A 20287-nucleotide genomic window follows, 5' to 3' on the forward strand; every position below is an offset into this window, starting at 1 on the left:
CTGCAGTGGTAGGGCTGCTTTCTATAATCATATTCTATAGTATTGATTATAGAGAATTTAGTTTAGCATTAAAAGCAAAAGTTTAGCATTACAAGAATCACAAAGCTTACATTAAGATAAGTTATGAAGCATTTACATCTGAGAAAACAATCCTACATCTTTCAGCACAGTGGACACCATACATATCTGGTACAAGTCATGATGAGATCATGTACCTGACAGTGTGTTAACATATAAAGTGTCACTTGCCCCTCCCTTGTCGTCCCCCCCCCACAACCACGGGCACCCATTGTGTCAATCATCCAATATAACCCAAAGGCATAGCTCTTCCTTCATCATGGGTCTGAGCTGTACCAGACCACACCCGCCAGCTGGAACAATAAACCTCCAAGATCTGGCAATCTTTTCTCAGTAAGAATGGCATCATTGGTCTGAGATGCCCCTGTCATTTTCTCAAGCTTAATTATGTGCATGAGATCCCATTTTTCAGCCAATATTGTCACCTAAAGCAGCTCACAAGTCAAAATGCTTTTTCACTGCCTCCCACCCTGGGCTTGGCATTTATGGTCAGAGGGCACATTCTAGGCTTCTGAAACAGAGTGACAGAATAGGTTGCTGTTTGCTTTCTCCTTAGGCTGTAATTTCTTGGTGTTTGTATTCTCCCACTCCACAAATCTCTAGTTTTTTTGGAGAAAAGCTGTCTATACAATGAAAAACAATTTCCAGCTTGCTTGTGTGGCTGCAAATGAAAAAGAAACTCAAGAACAATTCTTCTGGAGCCCCAAAGACAGAGTGGCAACATGAGCTCCTCCCAAGAAATCTGGAAACTTTTCTCTGTTTGAGTCTTTTGGACAGCACTTCACCAGACTGAAAATTCAGACAATCGCACCCACTTTTTCCAGAATGACAGTTAATTCTTTTCCTCCTTCCTTCACTTTGCCTCCTTTTCTGGTTTCTGGAGAAGGGCCGTCTGAAATTTCTCAGGATAGGCCTGAGATAAGCTTAGGATCAGATGTGCTTTTAACACATTCACACCTGCAGCGATCTGGAGAAAAGACCTCCCTCTCAGTGGACAGCATTGGAATTGGGAATAACCACACAGCTTCTTTACACAGACTGAGAGAAAATTAAGATACTGAGTCCTTTTCAGGCTATTCTAGTTTTAAAATAATAGATAAGAATCAAGAGAAAAGCACAATCAAGGGTGCTGGTGATGGGAGAGAGAGAGGAAGAGAGAAGAAGGGAAAACTTGCCCAAAATCACGATGTATTTTTTACAAACCAGGAACTGATGTTAATGTTGGAATTCCATCCTCAAGGGAGCAATATCAAAGCAAGCAGTTCCCCTGTCCACAGACAGAGTGGTTTTTCCCTATTGACTGGGAAGTCCCAGTTTACTCCAAATCCTTTGGTTTGCTTCTTGTGAGCTACTGCTAGTTGATCAACAACAACAACAAAAAATACTACTTAAATTCCCTACCCTTAAAACTGTTTGTATTTGTAGTTTAAAATAGCACTATTTGCTATTCTGTTAGCTTCCATGATGAATAGAAACTAACTAATTCATCACTATCCCAGAAGAGTTTGAGGTGCTTTAAGGAGTTGCCCATAACGGCTACATTTCAACTATGCTATGTTAAGCTATGCTAAGCTATGAGCATTACTGAAGTGTGGAAGAAGACTTTTCTCTTTGCCTCTTTGTCTTCCCAAATCCCAGACCAATTCCCTGTTTTTATCTCCTGTTAGATTTTTATGTATGTATGTATGTATGTATGTATGTATCTATTTATCGAATTTATCACTGTCCATCCCCCCGGAAAGGGACACTGGGCGGTTTACAATAAAACACAGATTAAAAACCCCATAAAAATACAGAATAAATATAATACCTGATAAATATACATATGATAAAAACCTGATGGCTAAACCCCTGGTGACTCCCTGGACTAGTCCTTGCAGATATCTTGGCAAGGTTTTTCAGAGGTGGTTTGCCATTGCCTGCCTCCTAGAGCTGAGAGAGAGTGACTGGCCCAAGGTCACCCGGCTGGCTTCATGCCTAGGGCAGGACTAGAACTCATGGCCTCCTGGTTTCTAGCCTTAACCACGACCCCAGACTGGCTCTTATTCACATTGTTAGGATGTCTAATAGAGTAATTTTACTTCTGACACCTACGGATAATGATGCAAATGTTATCTCCTTTTTGCAACCAAACTTGATGAATCAATAATACATTCTCTCTATGTCTATTAATTGGTTAAACAGTGTTAACTTTTCTCCCAACCAGTTGGGAAGTCCTTTCTTTGGTAATGGAAAAAATGTCGTTCACACAGCACAGAGAAACATCCTGCTGAATTTGAGAAGATGATCATTTTTTGTCATTTAAAGAGATACAAAGACTTTACAAGATAAGCTATGAGCATTACTGAAGTGTGGAAGAAGACTTTTCTCTTTGCCTCTTTGTCTTCCCAAATCCCAGATCACAGCCAGCCATATTCAATTCAACAGTTTACATTTTAAAACGAACTACCGATAGAAATGCAATGGGTCACCTGAAATGAAGGTTTTAGCCTTACCTGCATCGTGCCTGAGAGTTGTGCTTGGCGTATGTGTAGCTTCTGTTTGAGAGAAAGAGTTGATTAAACATGGTTTAGAAATTTGCTATGAAAGTGATAGAGAAAGAATGAACTGAGCTTCTCAGTGCACAGAAAAATATATCATTAATTGCACACACAGAAACTAGAAGAGCACTAAAATAGTCTATTTTTGTGGATGACCTATAAACAGAACAATATATTCCGATTTCTGTTCCTTTCCCCCTTTTCCTTGATAATTTGAATCTCATTTTGCTGACCTTCCTAGTTAAACCTGAAATGTCACTGAAACATTTCATTTTTGTTGTGAATTTAATTTCTTCACTGTCGGTAATTCTTTGAGCACCAGTTCCACTATTTGACTGGCAAACTATTATTCCATCTTCTCTTACTGTATCCATGCTGCTAGGAACCATAAGACGGTACACCACTATGTCAGAGTTAAGGGTAATATTCCACTGATCTTTTCTTTTTGTAACTACTCATGACAAAATAAATTTTATTTATTTATTTATTTATTTAATTAATTAAAGGATGGATGGATGGATTGCAAGTCTGCCTGGCTCCAAAAAGACTCTGGCAGGTCACAATATTTAAAAGAATGCATAATTTAAAAGAAACACGACTGCATGGACAAAGTCACATATATAACATCCAGAAAAATCCAACAGGGGTGCCACAAACACCCTAACCCCAGGCCTGGGAAGAGAGCCAGGTTTAAGAGGCTTCTGGGACATTTGAAGAGGGGAAACCAAATGTACCCAGGGGGCATGCTGTTTCAGAGAGTGGGGGCTGCGACGGAGAAGGCATGCTTCCTCAGTCCCACAAGTTGACCACGTTTAACTGAAGGGACCCAGAGCACACCCATTCTGCCAGATCATACCAGATGGACAGAAACATTTGGAGATAGGCAAAAGTCAACTGGTAACCAATGTTGCTTGCAAAGCAGAGATGATACATGGGCACAATGAGGAGCAGCCATTACTGCCTGTGCCACTGCATTTTGAACCAGCTGTAGCTTCCAGCTGGCCTTCAAGGGCAGCCCCATGTAGTGCGCACTGCAGTGGTCCAGTCATGAGGTGACTAGGGCATGAGTGGCTGTGTGAAAAGTGGTAAAGGGCAGCGCCTGTGTTTTCTCAATTAAATCCCTTAGTGTATTGAGCACAGCATGCAGTCTGCAGTATGTTTTGCCCAGGCCTCAGTACTTAAGTGTGCGTACAAGTGCCCGCCATGAAACTGGGGATCTCTGTTTAATGATTGCAGATAGCTTAAGTATGGGTGAAACTGAGCTCAAAGCTCAGAAGAAAAAGATGTTTCCATCTACTGAATACCCATATTAGGCTACAGATACAAGCTGCTAAGGGAGCTATTGCTTTTATACTTCTTCTCAGAAAATAGATAAAGTCTAAACACATATGACAGATAACATATCATATGACACATAGCAAGGCACTTTTCACTGCAAAGGTTTTGTACAAGTGTGCAAACTATATTATTTATAGTACTCAATAGGGGATCATAAACACCCTCTGCAGGCCAAAAAAGAAAATTAATATCAAGCCGAAAACAAGAGTCATCCCTACTTGTAAGAACAGCAACCTGAATCCTGTCATTTTGCCAAGGCTTTAGCTTTCCAGTAGTTGGCTTCTTTTCAATTGTTTGGAGGCTACACACTCCTTTTCCATTTGTCTTTTGGGTCATAGACTATAATTTAGCCTTTGGTTGGGTTTTTTTTTTTGTTTTGGTGTTTTGAACTCCTTTTGGAGGGTGGGAGTTTTTAAACCGAAAACTCCTGCTAGAATATGCCGTTAGCCCCACCATATGCTATTTAGAACAACCGTTGGGGACCTACACATGTAATTGCGGTCTAGAATTACTTAAGCATTGCAGCCAAATCATGGCTGTCTGGGGAATTCTGGGAGTTGAAGTCCACACGTCTTCAAGTTGCCAAGGTTGAGAAACACTGCTCTATCCCTTCCCTACCTCCAGTTTTCTGTTTCCTCCAGCAACAACAGCATTTGAGAGCTCCATGCATTCTCAGTCTTCTGTGGGTTGTTTCTGGAAGTTTCTCACGCCCTCTACCCCCTTCCCCCACAGAATTACTTGTACTATTTCCCCAAGCATGGTGTCTGTCTGCCTGTCTTATTTCTCAGGACTTATATAGTTTTGGCTGTATCACTGTCGTACGTCAGCATGTGACAATGCTACCAGGATATCTAAACAGGGGGATTCACATGAAATCTTAGGCATGGGAAGAGTACATGGGCCAGACTGCATGAGCTACAGGCATTCCCTGTTGCCAGTGCCAGTGCCCAGGAAATGCAAGTTCCGAGCGTAGGTGCAAGAAGCTTCTCTATGCGAGGAAAGACTAGGAGCTAATCTCCCTTTTGTATGGAGAACTTCTCTGTAAGTATAGAAATATTTCCAACAACCTAGTCAACACTTCTTAACACCTGAACCTCATTAATGGTTCTGTGACATTCTAACTCACCCGTTGTCACAGTTTTCTTATCTTCTGCATGGACAGTGGTGGACGTCATAACTCTACTTGTGGGAAAAGGTTGAGTGGTAGAGGGAATAACTGGGGGAAACAGAAAATGATGATTTCAGAGTAGTCAGGCAGAATGTTCCATATTAAAGATCCACCCAACTGTTCTGCAAGACTGTAAGATAGTTACCTTTGACACATTTGGGGATGGCAGGAACCCACGAACTGTTAGCCCCACATTTAATATACAGGCTTCCCAGTGCAGAATAGCCAGGATTACATTCAAAGCTGATACCGTCATTATAGGTATATGAAGGATTAGGTAAATTCACTAACTGTCCATTTTCCACTTCTGGTCGATCACATTTGACTTCTGAAAAGAGAAAGTAGCATTTAAAAGAAACCAGCCTAGAGCAACAGCTTCAGGGCTAAATAAAAAACAAACAAGAGCTGTGAAGCCAATTTAGTGGCCTGTTTGAACCCCTGAAATGGAGCAGAGCTTATAACACAGCTGAGAAGCTGGCACAGATAAAAGAAAATTATCTTAGATAGCTTCAGTGAGCATGTCAGAGAAACACAGGTTATTGATCTTACTCATTCAACCCTCCCAAGCATAAAGAATTACACGCTTAGACAGATTAGGTTAAGACGTAAAAAGAATCTTACTGACTTTATTCTTTGTTGTTCTGTTACATCCATCTTGGTGGAAAAGATGAAGTTCCTTTGTTCTTTTCTTTCTAAATACTTAGTTTTGCCCTAAACCCTAAGCCCTATTTTGCTGCCAAGGGCTGTGTGAAAGAAAGGGGCAAATCCTTCATCAAGGCCCGAGCACATGGCCCTGATGAATGGAGAGCAGAGCAGCATGCTTGCTTCTCCCCCAGTGGAAGAAGAAGAAAGAGAGGGAGAGGAAGTGGGAGTGGCAACAAACAGCTTCCTCAGAGTTGCATTGTGGGACAACTCAATTTACATGCTAATTCACATGCTAATGAGGCATGCTGGATTTGCCAGGACTTCCAACAAGCTGGCCCTTGGCTAAAGAGGGTATGTAACCAGCATTTGCTTTTCTTTCTTCTCACCCTGAGAATCAGTCCCCCACTGTTTCCAGGCCTTCCAACAACAGTTGCCTCCTCTCTCTGAGCACGTCTGCAGCAGCACACTCCATTTCCACTGCGGATGGAACTGAGAGGAACAACATTGTTCTCTCCAGCAAGCCAGATCTGGGTTGTTTGGATGGCATTGTAAGCAGTTCACCAAAATCGCACAGCATGAGAAAAAATTAATATTGCTGCTTAACTGGGGGTGCAGTGGGGGCAACATCAATATGTAAACTATTCAGGCTGAGGCTGAAGGCTAGTATCTGATATGAAGCCACTACAAGGTAGTATTCAGTTAGTATTTTTGCAGTTAGTTTTTATTTCCACCAAGTACATGATTTACTTTACTGTTACTACTGCACGTTTTCACATTTTTAAGTTGGGTTGCTTATCCAACCAAGAAACTATGTTGGAAGATCATTACTAGTTATTACTGCAGAAAGTAAAAACCTCTGTTATTTTGCAAGCAATGACCAAAAACAGATGAACTCAACATAAAAAAAAAATTGTTCATAACGAATCTAAACGTTATCCCTTCCAATAGGACCTAATAGTCACCAACTTCAGCTTAATCCAAATTCATGTATTATGTAATGATTTGCTTCCTGCAAGAATTTTATTTACCAGCAACAGAAATTTAAAAAGCAATTTAACAAATTAGAGGTTAAAAGCGATTCAATTTTTCCTTACGTTTACATTCAGGGGCAGGTGAATTCCACTCTCCATTTAGCCCATCTTCTGCAACTATGCATCTGATCGTTGAATTTCCAATTAGGGAGAAATCACGGTCACAGCGATAGATTACCAGTGATTCATAGTCATATTCATCATTAGGATGGGGATCAAAGTATCCATTGAGAATTTTGTCAGGACGAGGACAAGGGATGCCTGGGGGAGAGAATGGTTTCTTTGAATTCACCGTTTAATTAGAATTACAGTCACACTTTGGCGCTGAAGAAAGTTCTGGCTGTTTCATTCAAGGGGCTACTGCAGTCAAGTAAATAAACACTCTGGGAAACGTTCTCCTTCCACCAGCTGAAAGCAAAGAGCTCACTTTGTCTGTGGCAGAGGAGAAATCGTATCACTGCAGAGGATTCCTAAAACCAAACTGACTCTGTCCAGTTCATGGGTGGGGTTTTGTTACCCAGGTACTGCTGTAGTCAAAGGCTACAGCCGTAAAAGGGGATATGCTAAGGTCCATAGGATTGATCACATTTTCAGGATAATGGTAGGATTGAGAGAGACCTATTTTTGAGATATTGGGGAGTAACTGCAACATACAATAGGCAACAATGGGACTGACTGATAAATAAGATGAAGACATATAAACTATCGTAGAACATGGTGAGGCTGATTATACATAATTTAGTTGATAAATTTATCTTCTCCTAATCTTGGTCAAAAAGCAGTAGCATTCCTGCAATACATTTGTGGAACGCTTCCAATTCTTAGGAACAGCAATAGGTTGTTAAATAAAGAAAGCCATGGAGATTTCAGGATGAAGGACTGCAGCGTTACATTACTTAGTTACACAAGCCTGTTGAAGGAGATCCTCTCTGCTCTTTACGCATTCAGGAATCCTCAGCTGCCTTAGATTATTCCACTTTATATCTTGCCCTAGACAGAACACTAACTGTTTGGAAGCTGCACCAAAAACCACTGGAATAAACTTTAATAACTTTAAAGCAAAATCTCTTACGTTGGCAAAATGGGAAATTGCTGTTCCAGGCAACCCTGCCATTGCTCAGAATACACTTAAGGGTAGCTCCACCAATAAGTCTAAACCTGAAGAAAAAGAGAAACAATCAGAATACAGATTTCTATATCCCACCCTATATTGTTATCTCTTAAGAATCACAACACAATAACAGTAAAAATGGTTAAAGAAAATGAAGCATTAAAGCAGTTGGAGTCCCGTGAAGCAGTTTTTAAAAAGAAGTGGTTGTCATGTTCATCGTTTCAATGTTCTGTATACATCGTAACGTTTCACATGTCACTTTTCTAACCCGTGTTTGCGGGTTGGAAATTTCCAGCCGTGCCAGGCTGTAATCTTCTTACTGCAACTGTGAAATGTATGTTTGGGTTAGTGACTCTGTTCAAGGTTACTTTCTCAGGCCGATGTGGGTAACGGTTGCTAACACCTGGGAGGGGGTGGTTGCTAGGACTGAGGAAGGGCGGGGCTGGTTTTGAAGCGAGGGTTTTTAGTTTGTATTTGGCGCGCTTTTGCTCATTCTCAGCTTTCTTCGTATTTGCATACTATTCTTTCAATAAATCAGTTTTCATTAAGAATCCCCTTGTGAGACTGAGTATGTCAGAATAGGCAATCATTACAGTGGTTAAATAAGTCTCATGCAAGCAGAACAAGAAGCTGTCTCGGTTGAATGTTCCATAGTTGGGACAAAAAGACTCATTTAATTCCTTTCTAAATGATTTATAACCGCTCAGAGTCCCTCTTTGGGGGGAGATGGGAGGTAATACAAATTTGAAAAATAAATGAAGAAAAGAGAAGAAATTATATTTATATCTAAAAACAATGGGTGGATGCACTTGTCTTGATTTATATATTTTTCAAAAGTGTTCCAAAACTTAGGTGGCAGTATTGTCTACATATATTTACATTTAAGAACGAACAAGGTGAAAGGTCCCCAGTGCAAGCATTGAGTCATGTCTGACCCTTTGGAGGGACACCGCTTTCGTGACCTTTTCCTGGCAGACTATAGCGGGGTGGTTTGCCATTGCCTTCCCCAGTTGTCACCTTCCCCAGCAAGCTGGGTACCCATTTGCCGGCCTCGGAAGGATGGAAGGCTGAGTCGACCTGAGCCAGCTACCTGAGGATCCAGCTTCCGCTGGGATCAAACTCAGGTCGTGGCGAGAGTTTTGCTTGCAAAACTGCTGCCTACCATTCTGCTCCATGCGAGGCTGCACATTTAAGGATACCAATTTTAAAAAAGGCTTAATTTTATTTTAAACTGATTGTTGTGGCTATTATTTCTTAGGTAACTATTTTAAGAGATGAACCACAACTCACCCATGTTTACAGGAGAAAGTTACGTTACCACCAAGGCGGATGTCATCATCAGCATCAGCATCTGCCTTGCCGTTCTCTATAACTGGAGGGGGACATTTTTTCCCTAGAAGAATAATTAGCACTTACGTTATTATGAACTGTCACAGTTTAGTGTAAAAGTGATGCAGATCTGACATATCAGAGGATGGGAAACACAGGTCCCCACAGAGAGTACATCAGTCATGTGGGAACGCAGCAGTTCTATATCTGGGATATAATGCAAATCTAAATCCAGCCTGCTTCAACAGGCTTTTCTTGCTCCCTCCCCAGAGAGATGTGAGACCCTCCAGGGTAACAGAGGCACCTGCAGAATCAGAGGCTTGCATCAAAATGACAAAAGCAGCTTTGTGCTGTTGCAATGCAAGGGCTGCCCCTTTCATATCCTTCTGTGACGTCATAAAACATTTTATTTATTTACTTATATATTTCTCACATTTCTTCACTGCCCATCTCTCCAAGTGACTCTGGGCAGTTTACAATTCAATTAAAATATCAAGAGATTAAAATCATAACAAGAGCATCATAAAAATATAAAATATAAAATCCCAGATGGACAAACAAAGAATTTTGATAAAATTCTTTGGGGCCGCATTACAGTGCCAACCACCCCCTCCTGCCTCAAGTGAGGTGGCAAAGCGAGGTTTTCATTCCCTTTCACAAGGCTGGGAGAGTGGGGTCCTGCCTTACCTCTGGGGGTATAGTGTTCCACAGGGTGGGGGCCACGGCAGAGAAGGCCCTCTTCCTGGACCCTGCCAATTGGCAATCTCTCACGGACAGGGTCCATAGCATGCCCTCTCTGCCTGATGGGTGGGACAGGTCGATGTAACGGGGGTGAGGCAGTCCATCACGTAACCTGGACCCATGCCACGTAGGGCTTTAAAGGTAGTAACCAACATCTTGAATTGGACCCAGAAGCAGACTGGCACCCAATGCAGCTCGTGCAGAAAAGGGGTTATATGTGCCCTTCTAGGGGCTCCTAAGACTGCTCGCGTGGCCGCATTCTGAACCAGCTGTAGCTTCCGGATGCTCTTCAGGGGTAGCCCCATGTAAAGCATGTTGCAGTAGTCTATATGGGAGATGACCAGGGCGTGAGTGACTGACTTCTTGATGACTTCTTTCAATCGGGGACTGGGCCCAGCCCTATCCAGGACCCCCAGCTCCAGACCCCAGTTTCCAGCCAGAGCGCCCAAGTGTACATGAGGAAACCCTCTGAGCAGAGCAGGAATGCATCTAAATGCTGGGGCTCACTTGCCACTGAACAGGAACAGAAGCATTGGCCCACCCCTACTCCCTGCCCATCCCTCTGGCTGGCCTTCCACGGGCTGCCCAATTTTTTCTTGCAGTCATAGCAATTTCATATTAACCTTGCTACCCCTAAACTACCACTGAGGATTAGATGCCCAAGTACCCCGACTTTCAGGGAAGGATTCTGCCCAGACAGGAGATGCCTTCCACTCTCAGTGCCAATCACCTGGGTGCCTCTTCCAATGTCCCTGCTTACAATGGCTCTGCTTTCAAGGGGAGCTCCTGGCCAGGGCCGCAACTCAGGGGGGGGGGGGGCAAGCAGGGCATGTGCCCCAGGCGCCATGCTGCGGGGGGGCCAAAATGAACACTGGGAGGGTGCCAAAATGGGTGTGGAATCCCTGTTTGCCCCAGGTGACACAGACCCTAGTTGCGGCCCTGCTCCTGGCAAAGACACCAAGGAAGTAAGGTGCTGCCTCCTTTTAAGGCCAGAAACTGTTTGACTTACCCGCCTTCTCAAAGCTACAACACAGTAATTTAGAAACTGGTTTTAGTTGGACCATCAGCAAATGAAGACCGGAATCCAGAACATGTGATAGAGCTTTTTAGAAGGTTGAACTCTGACCACAAATTATCCATTCTCTGAAGGTTAGACTGCTGCCCACACAAAGTAATTTTCAGAATGGATTTAAAATATTGGTTTTCCTTAGTTAATTTGATTAATAACTCAGCTTATATGTTAGAATGGTAAGGTTCTCAGGTAGGATATATAAACTACTAAAGTTGCTTGTTTTTGTATTTTTATTGGATTTCATAATGATGTTTTGGCAGACCAGATGAAGGGTGAGATTTAAGAAAAGTAAATACATGTGATACAGATGGTATTTTTTCAAAAATAGAACTATCATGAAGATACTCACCCTGACAAAATACTGAAACTTCAGACCATTTTGAAGTGCTCAGACATTTAATTGAAGGATTGATTCCAGGTATATATTCATAACCTGTGATGCAATTGTATGTCAGGACAGTCCCAACTGGATAGCTTTCTTTCAGAGTGTCTCCCTTTAGTGACGAATAGGGGGGTGGTTCTGGAGAGGTACAGTTACCTGGAGCATGATAAGAAAGTTTTCAAGCAGGAGTGGTAAGGAGAGATCTATAATGAAACTGTAGAACGATTTATAAAGCCACAAACTATTTTCTTATGCTTCTTTCTTACAAATTATTGTAGTTATATTTGGTGACCTAAGGCCAGCTGCAAGAACCTTCTTTGTTTTTCCATTTGTATTGTACCGGGACAATTCCCAGCAAAGCCAACAGTGAACGCCAAGATATTGTTTATCTAAAGGTATTGGGAATTCTCATGCATTGCACTGTAAGAGGCAGAATTTCAGGTTGCCTTAAAGAGCTATAAAATCTGATGCGCCAAGATTGCGCATTCTGGGGTATCTGTTAGGAAAATCTCCCCAGTGTTACATGAATCTCATGCAAGTAAGCAGCATTTGAATGGGTGACTAAAGAAAAGGGGGCCATATATGAAGATTCCCCATCGGAGGCCCTTTATGTTTATCAAGTACAACAGGATGCACTTCTACCCACTAACTGACCCAGGAGGCTGAAGGAAGGTTTCAACATTGGTTGATTTACTGCAGTGGTAGGGCTGCTTTCTATAATCATATTCTTTGGTATTGATTATAGAGAATTTAGTTTAGCATTAAAAGCAAAAGTTTAGCATTACAAGAATCACAAAGCTTACATTAAGATAAGTTATGAAGTATTTACATCTGAGAAAACAATCCTACATCTTTCAGCACAGTGGACACCATACACATCTGGTACAAGTCATGATGAGATCATGTACCTGACAGTGTATTAACATATAAAGTGTCACTTGCCCCTCCCTTGTCGTCCCCCCCCCCACAACCACGGACACCCATTGTGTCAATCATCCAATATAACCCAAAGGCATAGCTCTTCCTTCATCATGGGTCTGAGCTGTACCAGACCATACCAGCCAGCTGGAACAATAAACCTCCAAGATCTGGCAATCTTTTCTCAGTAAGAATGGCATCATTGGTCTGAGATGCCCCTGTCATTTTCTCAAGCTTAATTATGTGCATGAGATCCCATTTTTCAGCCAATATTGTCACCTAAAGCAGCTCACAAGTCAAAATGCTTTTTCACTGCCTCCCACCCTGGGCTTGGCATTTATGGTCAGAGGGCACATTCTAGGCTTCTGAAACAGAGTGACAGAATAGGTTGCTGTTTGCTTTCTCCTTAGGCTGTAATTTCTTGGTGTTTGTATTCTCCCACTCCACAAATCTCTAGTTTTTTTGGAGAAAAGCTGTCTATACAATGAAAAACAATTTCCAGCTTGCTTGTGTGGCTGCAAATGAAAAAGAAACTCAAGAACAATTCTTCTGGAGCCCCAAAGACAGAGTGGCAACATGAGCTCCTCCCAGGAAATCTGGAAACTTTTCTCTGTTTGAGTCTTTTGGACAGCACTTCACCAGACTGAAAATTCAGACAGTCGCACCCACTTTTTCCAGAATGACAGTTAATTCTTTTCCTCCTTCCTTCACTTTGCCTCCTTTTCTGGTTTCTGGAGAAGGGCCGTCTGAAATTTCTCAGGATAGGCCTGAGATAAGCTTAGGATCAGATGTGCTTTTAACACATTCACACCTGCAGCGATCTGGAGAAAAGACCTCCCTCTCAGTGGACAGCATTGGAATTGGGAATAACCACACAGCTTCTTTACACAGACTGAGAGAAAATTAAGATACTGAGTCCTTTTCAGGCTACTCTAGTTTTAAAATAATAGATAAGAATCAAGAGAAAAGCACAATCAAGGGTGCTGGTGATGGGAGAGAGAGAGGAAGAGAGAAGAAGGGAAAACTTGCCCAAAATCACGATGTATTTTTTACAAACCAGGTTGTTGTTGTTTATTCGTTTAGTCGCTTCCGACTCTTCGTGACTTCATGGACCAGCCCACGCCAGAGCTTCCTGTCGGTCGTCAACACCCCCAGCTCCCCCAGGGACGAGTCCGTCACCTCTAGAATATCATCCATCCATCTTGCCCTTGGTCGGCCCCTCTTCCTTTTGCCTTCCACTCTCCCTAGCATCAGCATCTTCTCCAGGGTGTCCTGTCTTCTCATTATGTGGCCAAAGTATTTCAGTTTGGCCTTTAATATCATTCCCTCAAGTGAGCAGTCTGGCTTTATTTCCTGGAGGATGGACTGGTTGGATCTTCTTGCAGTCCAAGGCACTCTCAGAATTTTCCTCCAACACCACAGTTCAAAAGCATCGATCTTCCTTCGCTCAGCCTTCCTTATGGTCCAGCTCTCGCAGCCATATGTTACTACAGGGAACACCATTGCTTTAACTATGCGGGCCTTTGTTGTCAGTGTGATGTCTCTGCTCTTAACTATTTTATTGAGATTTGTCATTGCTCTTCTTCCAAGGATTAAGCGTCTTCTGATTTCCTGAGTGCAGTCAGCATCTGCAGTAATCTTTGCACCTAGGAATACAAAGTCTTTCACTGCTTCTACATTTTCTCCCTCTATTTGCCAGTTATCAATCAAGCTGGTTGCCATAATCTTGGTTTTTTTGAGGTTTAGCTGCAAACCAGCTTTTGCACTTTCTTCTTTCACCTTCATCATAAGGCTCCTCAGTTCCTCTTCGCTTTCAGCCATCAAAGTGGTATCATCTGCATATCTGAGATTGTTAATGTTTCTTCCAGAGATTTTAACTCCAGCCTTGGATTCCTCAAGGCCAGCTTGTCGCATGATGTGTTCTGCATACAAGTTGAATAGGTAGGGTGAGAGTATACAGCCCTGCCGTACTCCTTTCCCAATCTTAAACCAGTCTGTTGTTCCGTGGTCTGTTCTTACTGTTGCTACTTGATCGTTATACAGATTCTTCAGGAGGCATACAAGATGACTTGGTATCCCCATACCACTAAGAACGTGCCACAATTTGTTATGGTCCACACAGTCAAAGGCTTTAGAATAGTCAATAAAACAGAAATAGATGTTTTTCTGAAACTCCCTGGCTTTTTCCATTATCCAGCGGATATTGGCAATTTGGTCTCTAGTTCCTCTGCCTTTTCTAAACCCAGCTTGTACATCTGGCAATTCTCGCTCCATGAACTGCTGAAGTCTACCTTGCAGGATCTTGAGCATTACCTTACTGGCATGTGAAATGAGTGCCACTGTTCGATAGTTTGAACATTCTTTAGTGTTTCCCTTTTTTGGTATGGGGATATAAGTTGATTTTTTCCAGTCTGATGGCCATTCTTGTGTTTTCCAAATTTGCTGGCATATAGCATGCATTACCTTGACAGCATCATCTTGCAAGATTTTGAACAGTTCAGCTGGGATGCCGTCGTCTCCTGTTGCCTTGTTATTAGCAATGCTTCTTAAGGCCCACTCAACCTCACTCTTCAGGATGTCTGGCTCTAGCTCACTGACCACACCATCAAAGCTATCCCCGATATTGTTATCCTTCCTATACAGGTCTTCTGTATATTCTTGCCACCTTTTCTTGATCTCTTCTTCTTCTGTTAGGTCCTTGCCATCTTTGTTTTTGATCATACCCATTTTGGCCTGGAATTTACCTCCAATGTTTCTAATTTTCTGGAAGAGGTCTCTTGTCCTTCCTATTCTATTGTCATCTTCCACTTCCATGCATTGCTTGTTTAAAAATAATTCCTTATCTCTTCTGGCTAACCTCTGGAATTTTGCATGTAATTGGGCATATTTCCCCCTATCACTGTTGCCTTTTGCTTTCCTTCTTTCTTGGGCTACTTCTAGTGTCTCATCAGACAGCCATTTTGCCTTCTTGGTTTTCTCTTTCTTTGGGATGTATTTTGTTGCCGCCTCCTGAACAATGCTGCCAACTTCTGTCCAGAGTTCTTCCGGGACCCTATCTACTAAGTCCAGTCCCTTCAATCGATTCTTCACCTCCACTGCATATTCCTTAGGAATATTAGTGAGCTCATATCTAGCTGATCTGTGGGTCTTCCCTAATCTCTTTAGTCTGATCCTAAATTGTGCAAGAAGAAGTTCGTGATCTGAACTACAGTCAGCTCCAGGCCTTGTTTTTACCGACTGTACAGATGTCCGCCACCTTTGGCTGCAAAGGATGTAATCAATCTGATTTCGGTGTTGTCCATCTGGTGAAGTCCATGTATAAAGCCGTCTCTTAGGTTGTTGGAAGAGAGTGTTTGTTATGCAGAGTGAATTGTCTTGGCAAAATTCTATCAGCCTGTGTCCTGCTTCGTTTTGTTCTCCCAGGCCATACTTACCTGTAATTTGAGGTGTCATTTGACTGCCCACCTTAGCATTCCAGTCTCCTGTGATGAAAATAACATCTCTTTTAGGCGTGTTGTCCAGTAGGTGCTGCAGATCCTCATAGAACTGCTCTACTTCAGCTTCTTCAGCATTTGTGGTTGGGGCGTATATTTGGATCACTGTGATGTTAGATGGCTTGCCCTGAATTCGAATTGAGATCATTCTGTCGTTTTTTGGGTTGTATCCAAGCACTGCTTTAGCCACTTTACTATTAATTATGAAGGCTATTCCATTTCTTCTGTGGTCCTCTTGTCCACAGTAGTAGATCTGGTGGTCATTTGATGTGAAGTGGCCCATTCCAGTCCATTTCAGTTCACTGACGCCCAGAATGTCTATCTTTAATCTTGACATCTCACCAATAACCACATCCAATTTGCCCTGGCTCATAGATCTTACATTCCAGGTTCCAATGGTGTGTTGATCCTTAGAACATCGGATTCGCCGTTCACCACCAGCACCGTCGGCCGCTAGCCGTCCTTTCGGCTTTGAGCTAGCTGCGTCATCACGTCTGGGGCTAGTTGAGCTCATCCTCTGTTCCTCCCCAGTAGTATTTTGACCATCTTCCGACCTGGGGGTCTCATCTTCCGATGGTATACCAACATATCTCTGGTTGTACTGATCCATTTAGTTTTCACTGCAAGAATACTGGGGTGGGTTGCCATTACCTTCCCCAGGGATCGCATTTAGTCTGACCTCTCTGTCATGACCTTCCCGTCTTGGGTGGCCCTTCACGGTTTAGCTCATGGCATCATTGAGGTGCTCAAGCTCCAGCACCACGACAAGGTAACGATCCTTTGCTGAAGTACAAACCAGGAACTGATGTTAATGTCAGAATTCCATCCTCAAGGGAGCAATATCAAAGCAAGCAGTTCCCCTGTCCACAGACAGAGTGGTTTTTCCCTATTGACCGGGAAGTCCCAATTTACTCCAAATCCTTTGGTTTGCTTCTTGTGAGCTACTGCTAGTTGATCAACAACAACAACAAAAAATACTACTTAAATTCCCTACCCTTAAAACTGTTTGTATTTGTAGTTTAAAATAGCACTATTTGCTATTCTGTTAGCTTCCATGATGAATAGAAACTAACTAATTCATCACCATCCCAGAAGAGTTTGAGGTGCTTTAAGGAGTTGCCCATAACGGCTACATTTCAACTATGCTATGTTAAGCTATGCTAAGCTATGAGCATTACTGAAGTGTGGAAGAAGACTTTTCTCTTTGCCTCTTTGTCTTCCCAAATCCCAGACCAATGCAGTCTCACCATTGCCTGGGACCAGTTCCACTACTTATCTGGCAAATTAATTCTCTGTTTCTGTATTGGGTTAAAAAGGTGTTTTGCTGTTTTGTTACTTGGCTTTCAGTCATTTTGGAACTCCTCACTTTGGTAACGAAAAAGCCAACTGGCAAAGTATACATTTGAAGAGGGGAAACCAAATGTACCCAGGGGGCATGCTGTTTCAGAGAGTGGGGGCTGCGATGGAGAAGGCATGCTTCCTCAGTCCCACAAGTTGACCACGTTTAACTGAAGGGACCCAGAGCACACCCATTCTGCCAGATCATACCAGATGGACAGAAACATTTGGAGATAGGCAAAAGTCAACTGGTAACCAATGTTGCTTGCAAAGCAGAGATGATACATGGGCACAATGAGGAGCAGCCATTACTGCCTGTGCCACTGCATTTTGAACCAGCTGTAGCTTCCAGCTGGCCTTCAAGGGCAGCCCCATGTAGTGCGCACTGCAGTGGTCCAGTCATGAGGTGACTAGGGCATGAGTGGCTGTGTGAAAAGTGGTAAAGGGCAGCGCCTGTGTTTTCTCAATTAAATCCCTTAGTGTATTGAGCACAGCATGCAGTCTGCAGTATGTTTTGCCCAGGCCTCAGTACTTTTGTACCAGTCACATCTATGTCTACACTGTCTGTTACTGTACAGTATATGAGTGGCTGAAGATATGAACTCACAGGCATTGTTGTTGTTTTAGTGAACTGCTCAGTTCATAAATATTTCCAGACAAAATGTCATCTGAACTTTGTGTCATGATTGAAAGAGGGCAATATTCTGTCCAGGTTCCTGTTAAGTATAACAGAGGGAAATGTTAATTAATAACTAGAATGCACTACTTAATTCCAGACAAACATTTTCATGCTAGTTCGAAAGTGTTTGGAACTTAAGTGTGCGTACAAGTGCCCGCCATGAAACTGGGGATCTCTGTTTAATGATTGCAGATAACTTAAGTATGGGTGAAACTGAGCTCAAAGCTCAGAAGAAAAAGATGTTTCCATCTACTGAATACCCATATTAGGCTACAAATATAAGCTGCTAAGGGAGCTATTGCTTTTATATTTCTTCTCAGAAAATAGATAAAGTCTAAACACATATGACAGATAACATATCATATGACACTTAGCAAGGCACTTTTCACTGCAAAGGTTTTGTACAAGTGTGCAAACTATATTATTTATAGTACTCAATAGGGGATCATAAACACCCTCTGCAGGCCAAAAAAGAAAATTAATATCAAGCCGAAAACAAGAGTCATCCCTACTTGTAAGAACAGCAACCTGAATCCTGTCATTTTGCCAAGGCTTTAGCTTTCCAGTAGTTGGCTTCTTTTCAATTGTTTGGAGGCTACACACTCCTTTTCCATTTGTCTTTTGGGTCATAGACTATAATTTAGCCTTTGGTTGGGTTTTTTTTTTGTTTTGGTGTTTTGAACTCCTTTTGGAGGGTGGGAGTTTTTAAACCGAAAACTCCTGCTAGAATATGCCGTTAGCCCCACCATATGCTATTTAGAACAACCGTTGGGGACCTACACATGTAATTGCGGTCTAGAATTACTTAAGCATTGCAGCCAAATCATGGCTGTCTGGGGAATTCTGGGAGTTGAAGTCCACACGTCTTCAAGTTGCCAAGGTTGAGAAACACTGCTCTATCCCTTCCCTACCTCCAGTTTTCTGTTTCCTCCAGCAACAACAGCATTTGAGAGCTCCATGCATTCTCAGTCTTCTGTGGGTTGTTTCTGGAAGTTTCTCACGCCCCCTACCCCCTTCCCCCACAGAATTACTTGTACTATTTCCCCAAGCATGGTGTCTGTCTGCCTGTCTTATTTCTCAGGACTTATATAGTTTTGGCTGTATCACTGTCGTACGTCAGCATGTGACAATGCTACCAGGATATCTAAACAGGGGGATTCACATGAAATCTTAGGCATGGAAAGAGTACATGGGCCAGACTGCATGAGCTACAGGCATTCCCTGTTGCCAGTGCCAGTGCCCAGGAAATGCAAGTTCCGAGCGTAGGTGCAAGAAGCTTCTCTATGCGAGGAAAGACTAGGAGCTAATCTCCCTTTTGTATGGAGAACTTCTCTGTAAGTATAGAAATATTTCCAACAACCTAGTCAACACTTCTTAACACCTGAACCTCATTAATGGTTCTGTGACATTCTAACTCACCCGTTGTCACAGTTTTCTTATCTTCTGCATGGACAGTGGTGGACGTCATAACTCTACTTGTGGGAAAAGGTTGAGTGGTAGAGGGAATAACTGGGGGAAACAGAAAATGATGATTTCAGAGTAGTCAGGCAGAATGTTCCATATTAAAGATCCACCCAACTGTTCTGCAAGACTGTAAGATAGTTACCTTTGACACATTTGGGGATGGCAGGAACCCACGAACTGTTAGCCCCACATTTAATATACAGGCTTCCCAGTGCAGAATAGCCAGGATTACATTCAAAGCTGATACCGTCATTATAGGTATATGAAGGATTAGATAACCATGCACCTTCTTTACTCAGACTGGGAGAAGATTTAGATACTGAGTCCTTTTCAGGCTATTCTAGTTTTAAAATAATAGATAAGAATCAAGAGAAAAGCACAGTCAAATGTACTGGTGATGGGGAGAGAGAGAGAAAGAGGGAAATCCTTCCCAAAATCATGAAGTATTTTTTACAAACCAGGAACTGATGTTAATGTCGGAATTCCATCTTCAAGGGAGCAATATCAAAGCAGGCAGTTCCCCTGTCCACAGACAGAGTGGTTTTTCCTTATTGACCAGGAAGTCCCAATTTACTCCAAATGCAAAAATAATTAGGCCAGTGTTTTTCAACCTTGGGAACTTCAAGCTGTGTGGTCTTCAACTTCCAGAATTCTCCATGCAGCCAAGCTGGCTGGGGAATTCCAGGAGTAGAAGTCCACACACCTTGAAGTTCCCAAGGGTGAGCAACACTGAATTAGGTTGTCAGATAATGTGTCTTTCCAGGGGCAAGGTAACCCCCACCCCATACACACACCAATCCGTTTTTTAAAGGAAGGCTCTGGCAGGCTTTTAAGCTCCTTCCTACTTACCTTGAACCTCAGGCAGCAAAAGTAGCACTGGCAGGAGCAGCCAAGCCCACAGAGCAAGCCCACTCTGGCAGGCAGGAAAAAGCATCGTTTGAGAAGCAAAAAGAACACCT

At 42.6% G+C, this 20287-nt stretch overlaps 1 protein-coding gene across 1 annotated transcript in view; it reads right to left on the bottom strand.

Annotated features, from left to right (window-relative positions):
* Window positions 1–20287, bottom strand: part of LOC134493159 (complement component receptor 1-like protein) — a 36539-nt gene extending 16252 nt beyond the window's left edge. The window contains exons 1-8 of the mRNA XM_063297471.1: window positions 20178–20287; window positions 11403–11591; window positions 9202–9304; window positions 7873–7958; window positions 6864–7061; window positions 5270–5452; window positions 5083–5172; window positions 2574–2615 (exon numbers count right to left, since the gene is read on the bottom strand). Coding sequence (XP_063153541.1) covers window positions 2574–2615; window positions 5083–5172; window positions 5270–5452; window positions 6864–7061; window positions 7873–7958; window positions 9202–9304; window positions 11403–11591; window positions 20178–20262 — 976 coding nt within the window. The 5' untranslated portion in view covers window positions 20263–20287. The remainder of the gene's footprint in view (window positions 1–2573; window positions 2616–5082; window positions 5173–5269; window positions 5453–6863; window positions 7062–7872; window positions 7959–9201; window positions 9305–11402; window positions 11592–20177) is intronic.

This window comes from Candoia aspera, chromosome 3, assembly GCF_035149785.1.
Source record: "Candoia aspera isolate rCanAsp1 chromosome 3, rCanAsp1.hap2, whole genome shotgun sequence".
Lineage (NCBI taxonomy): Eukaryota > Metazoa > Chordata > Lepidosauria > Squamata > Boidae > Candoia > Candoia aspera.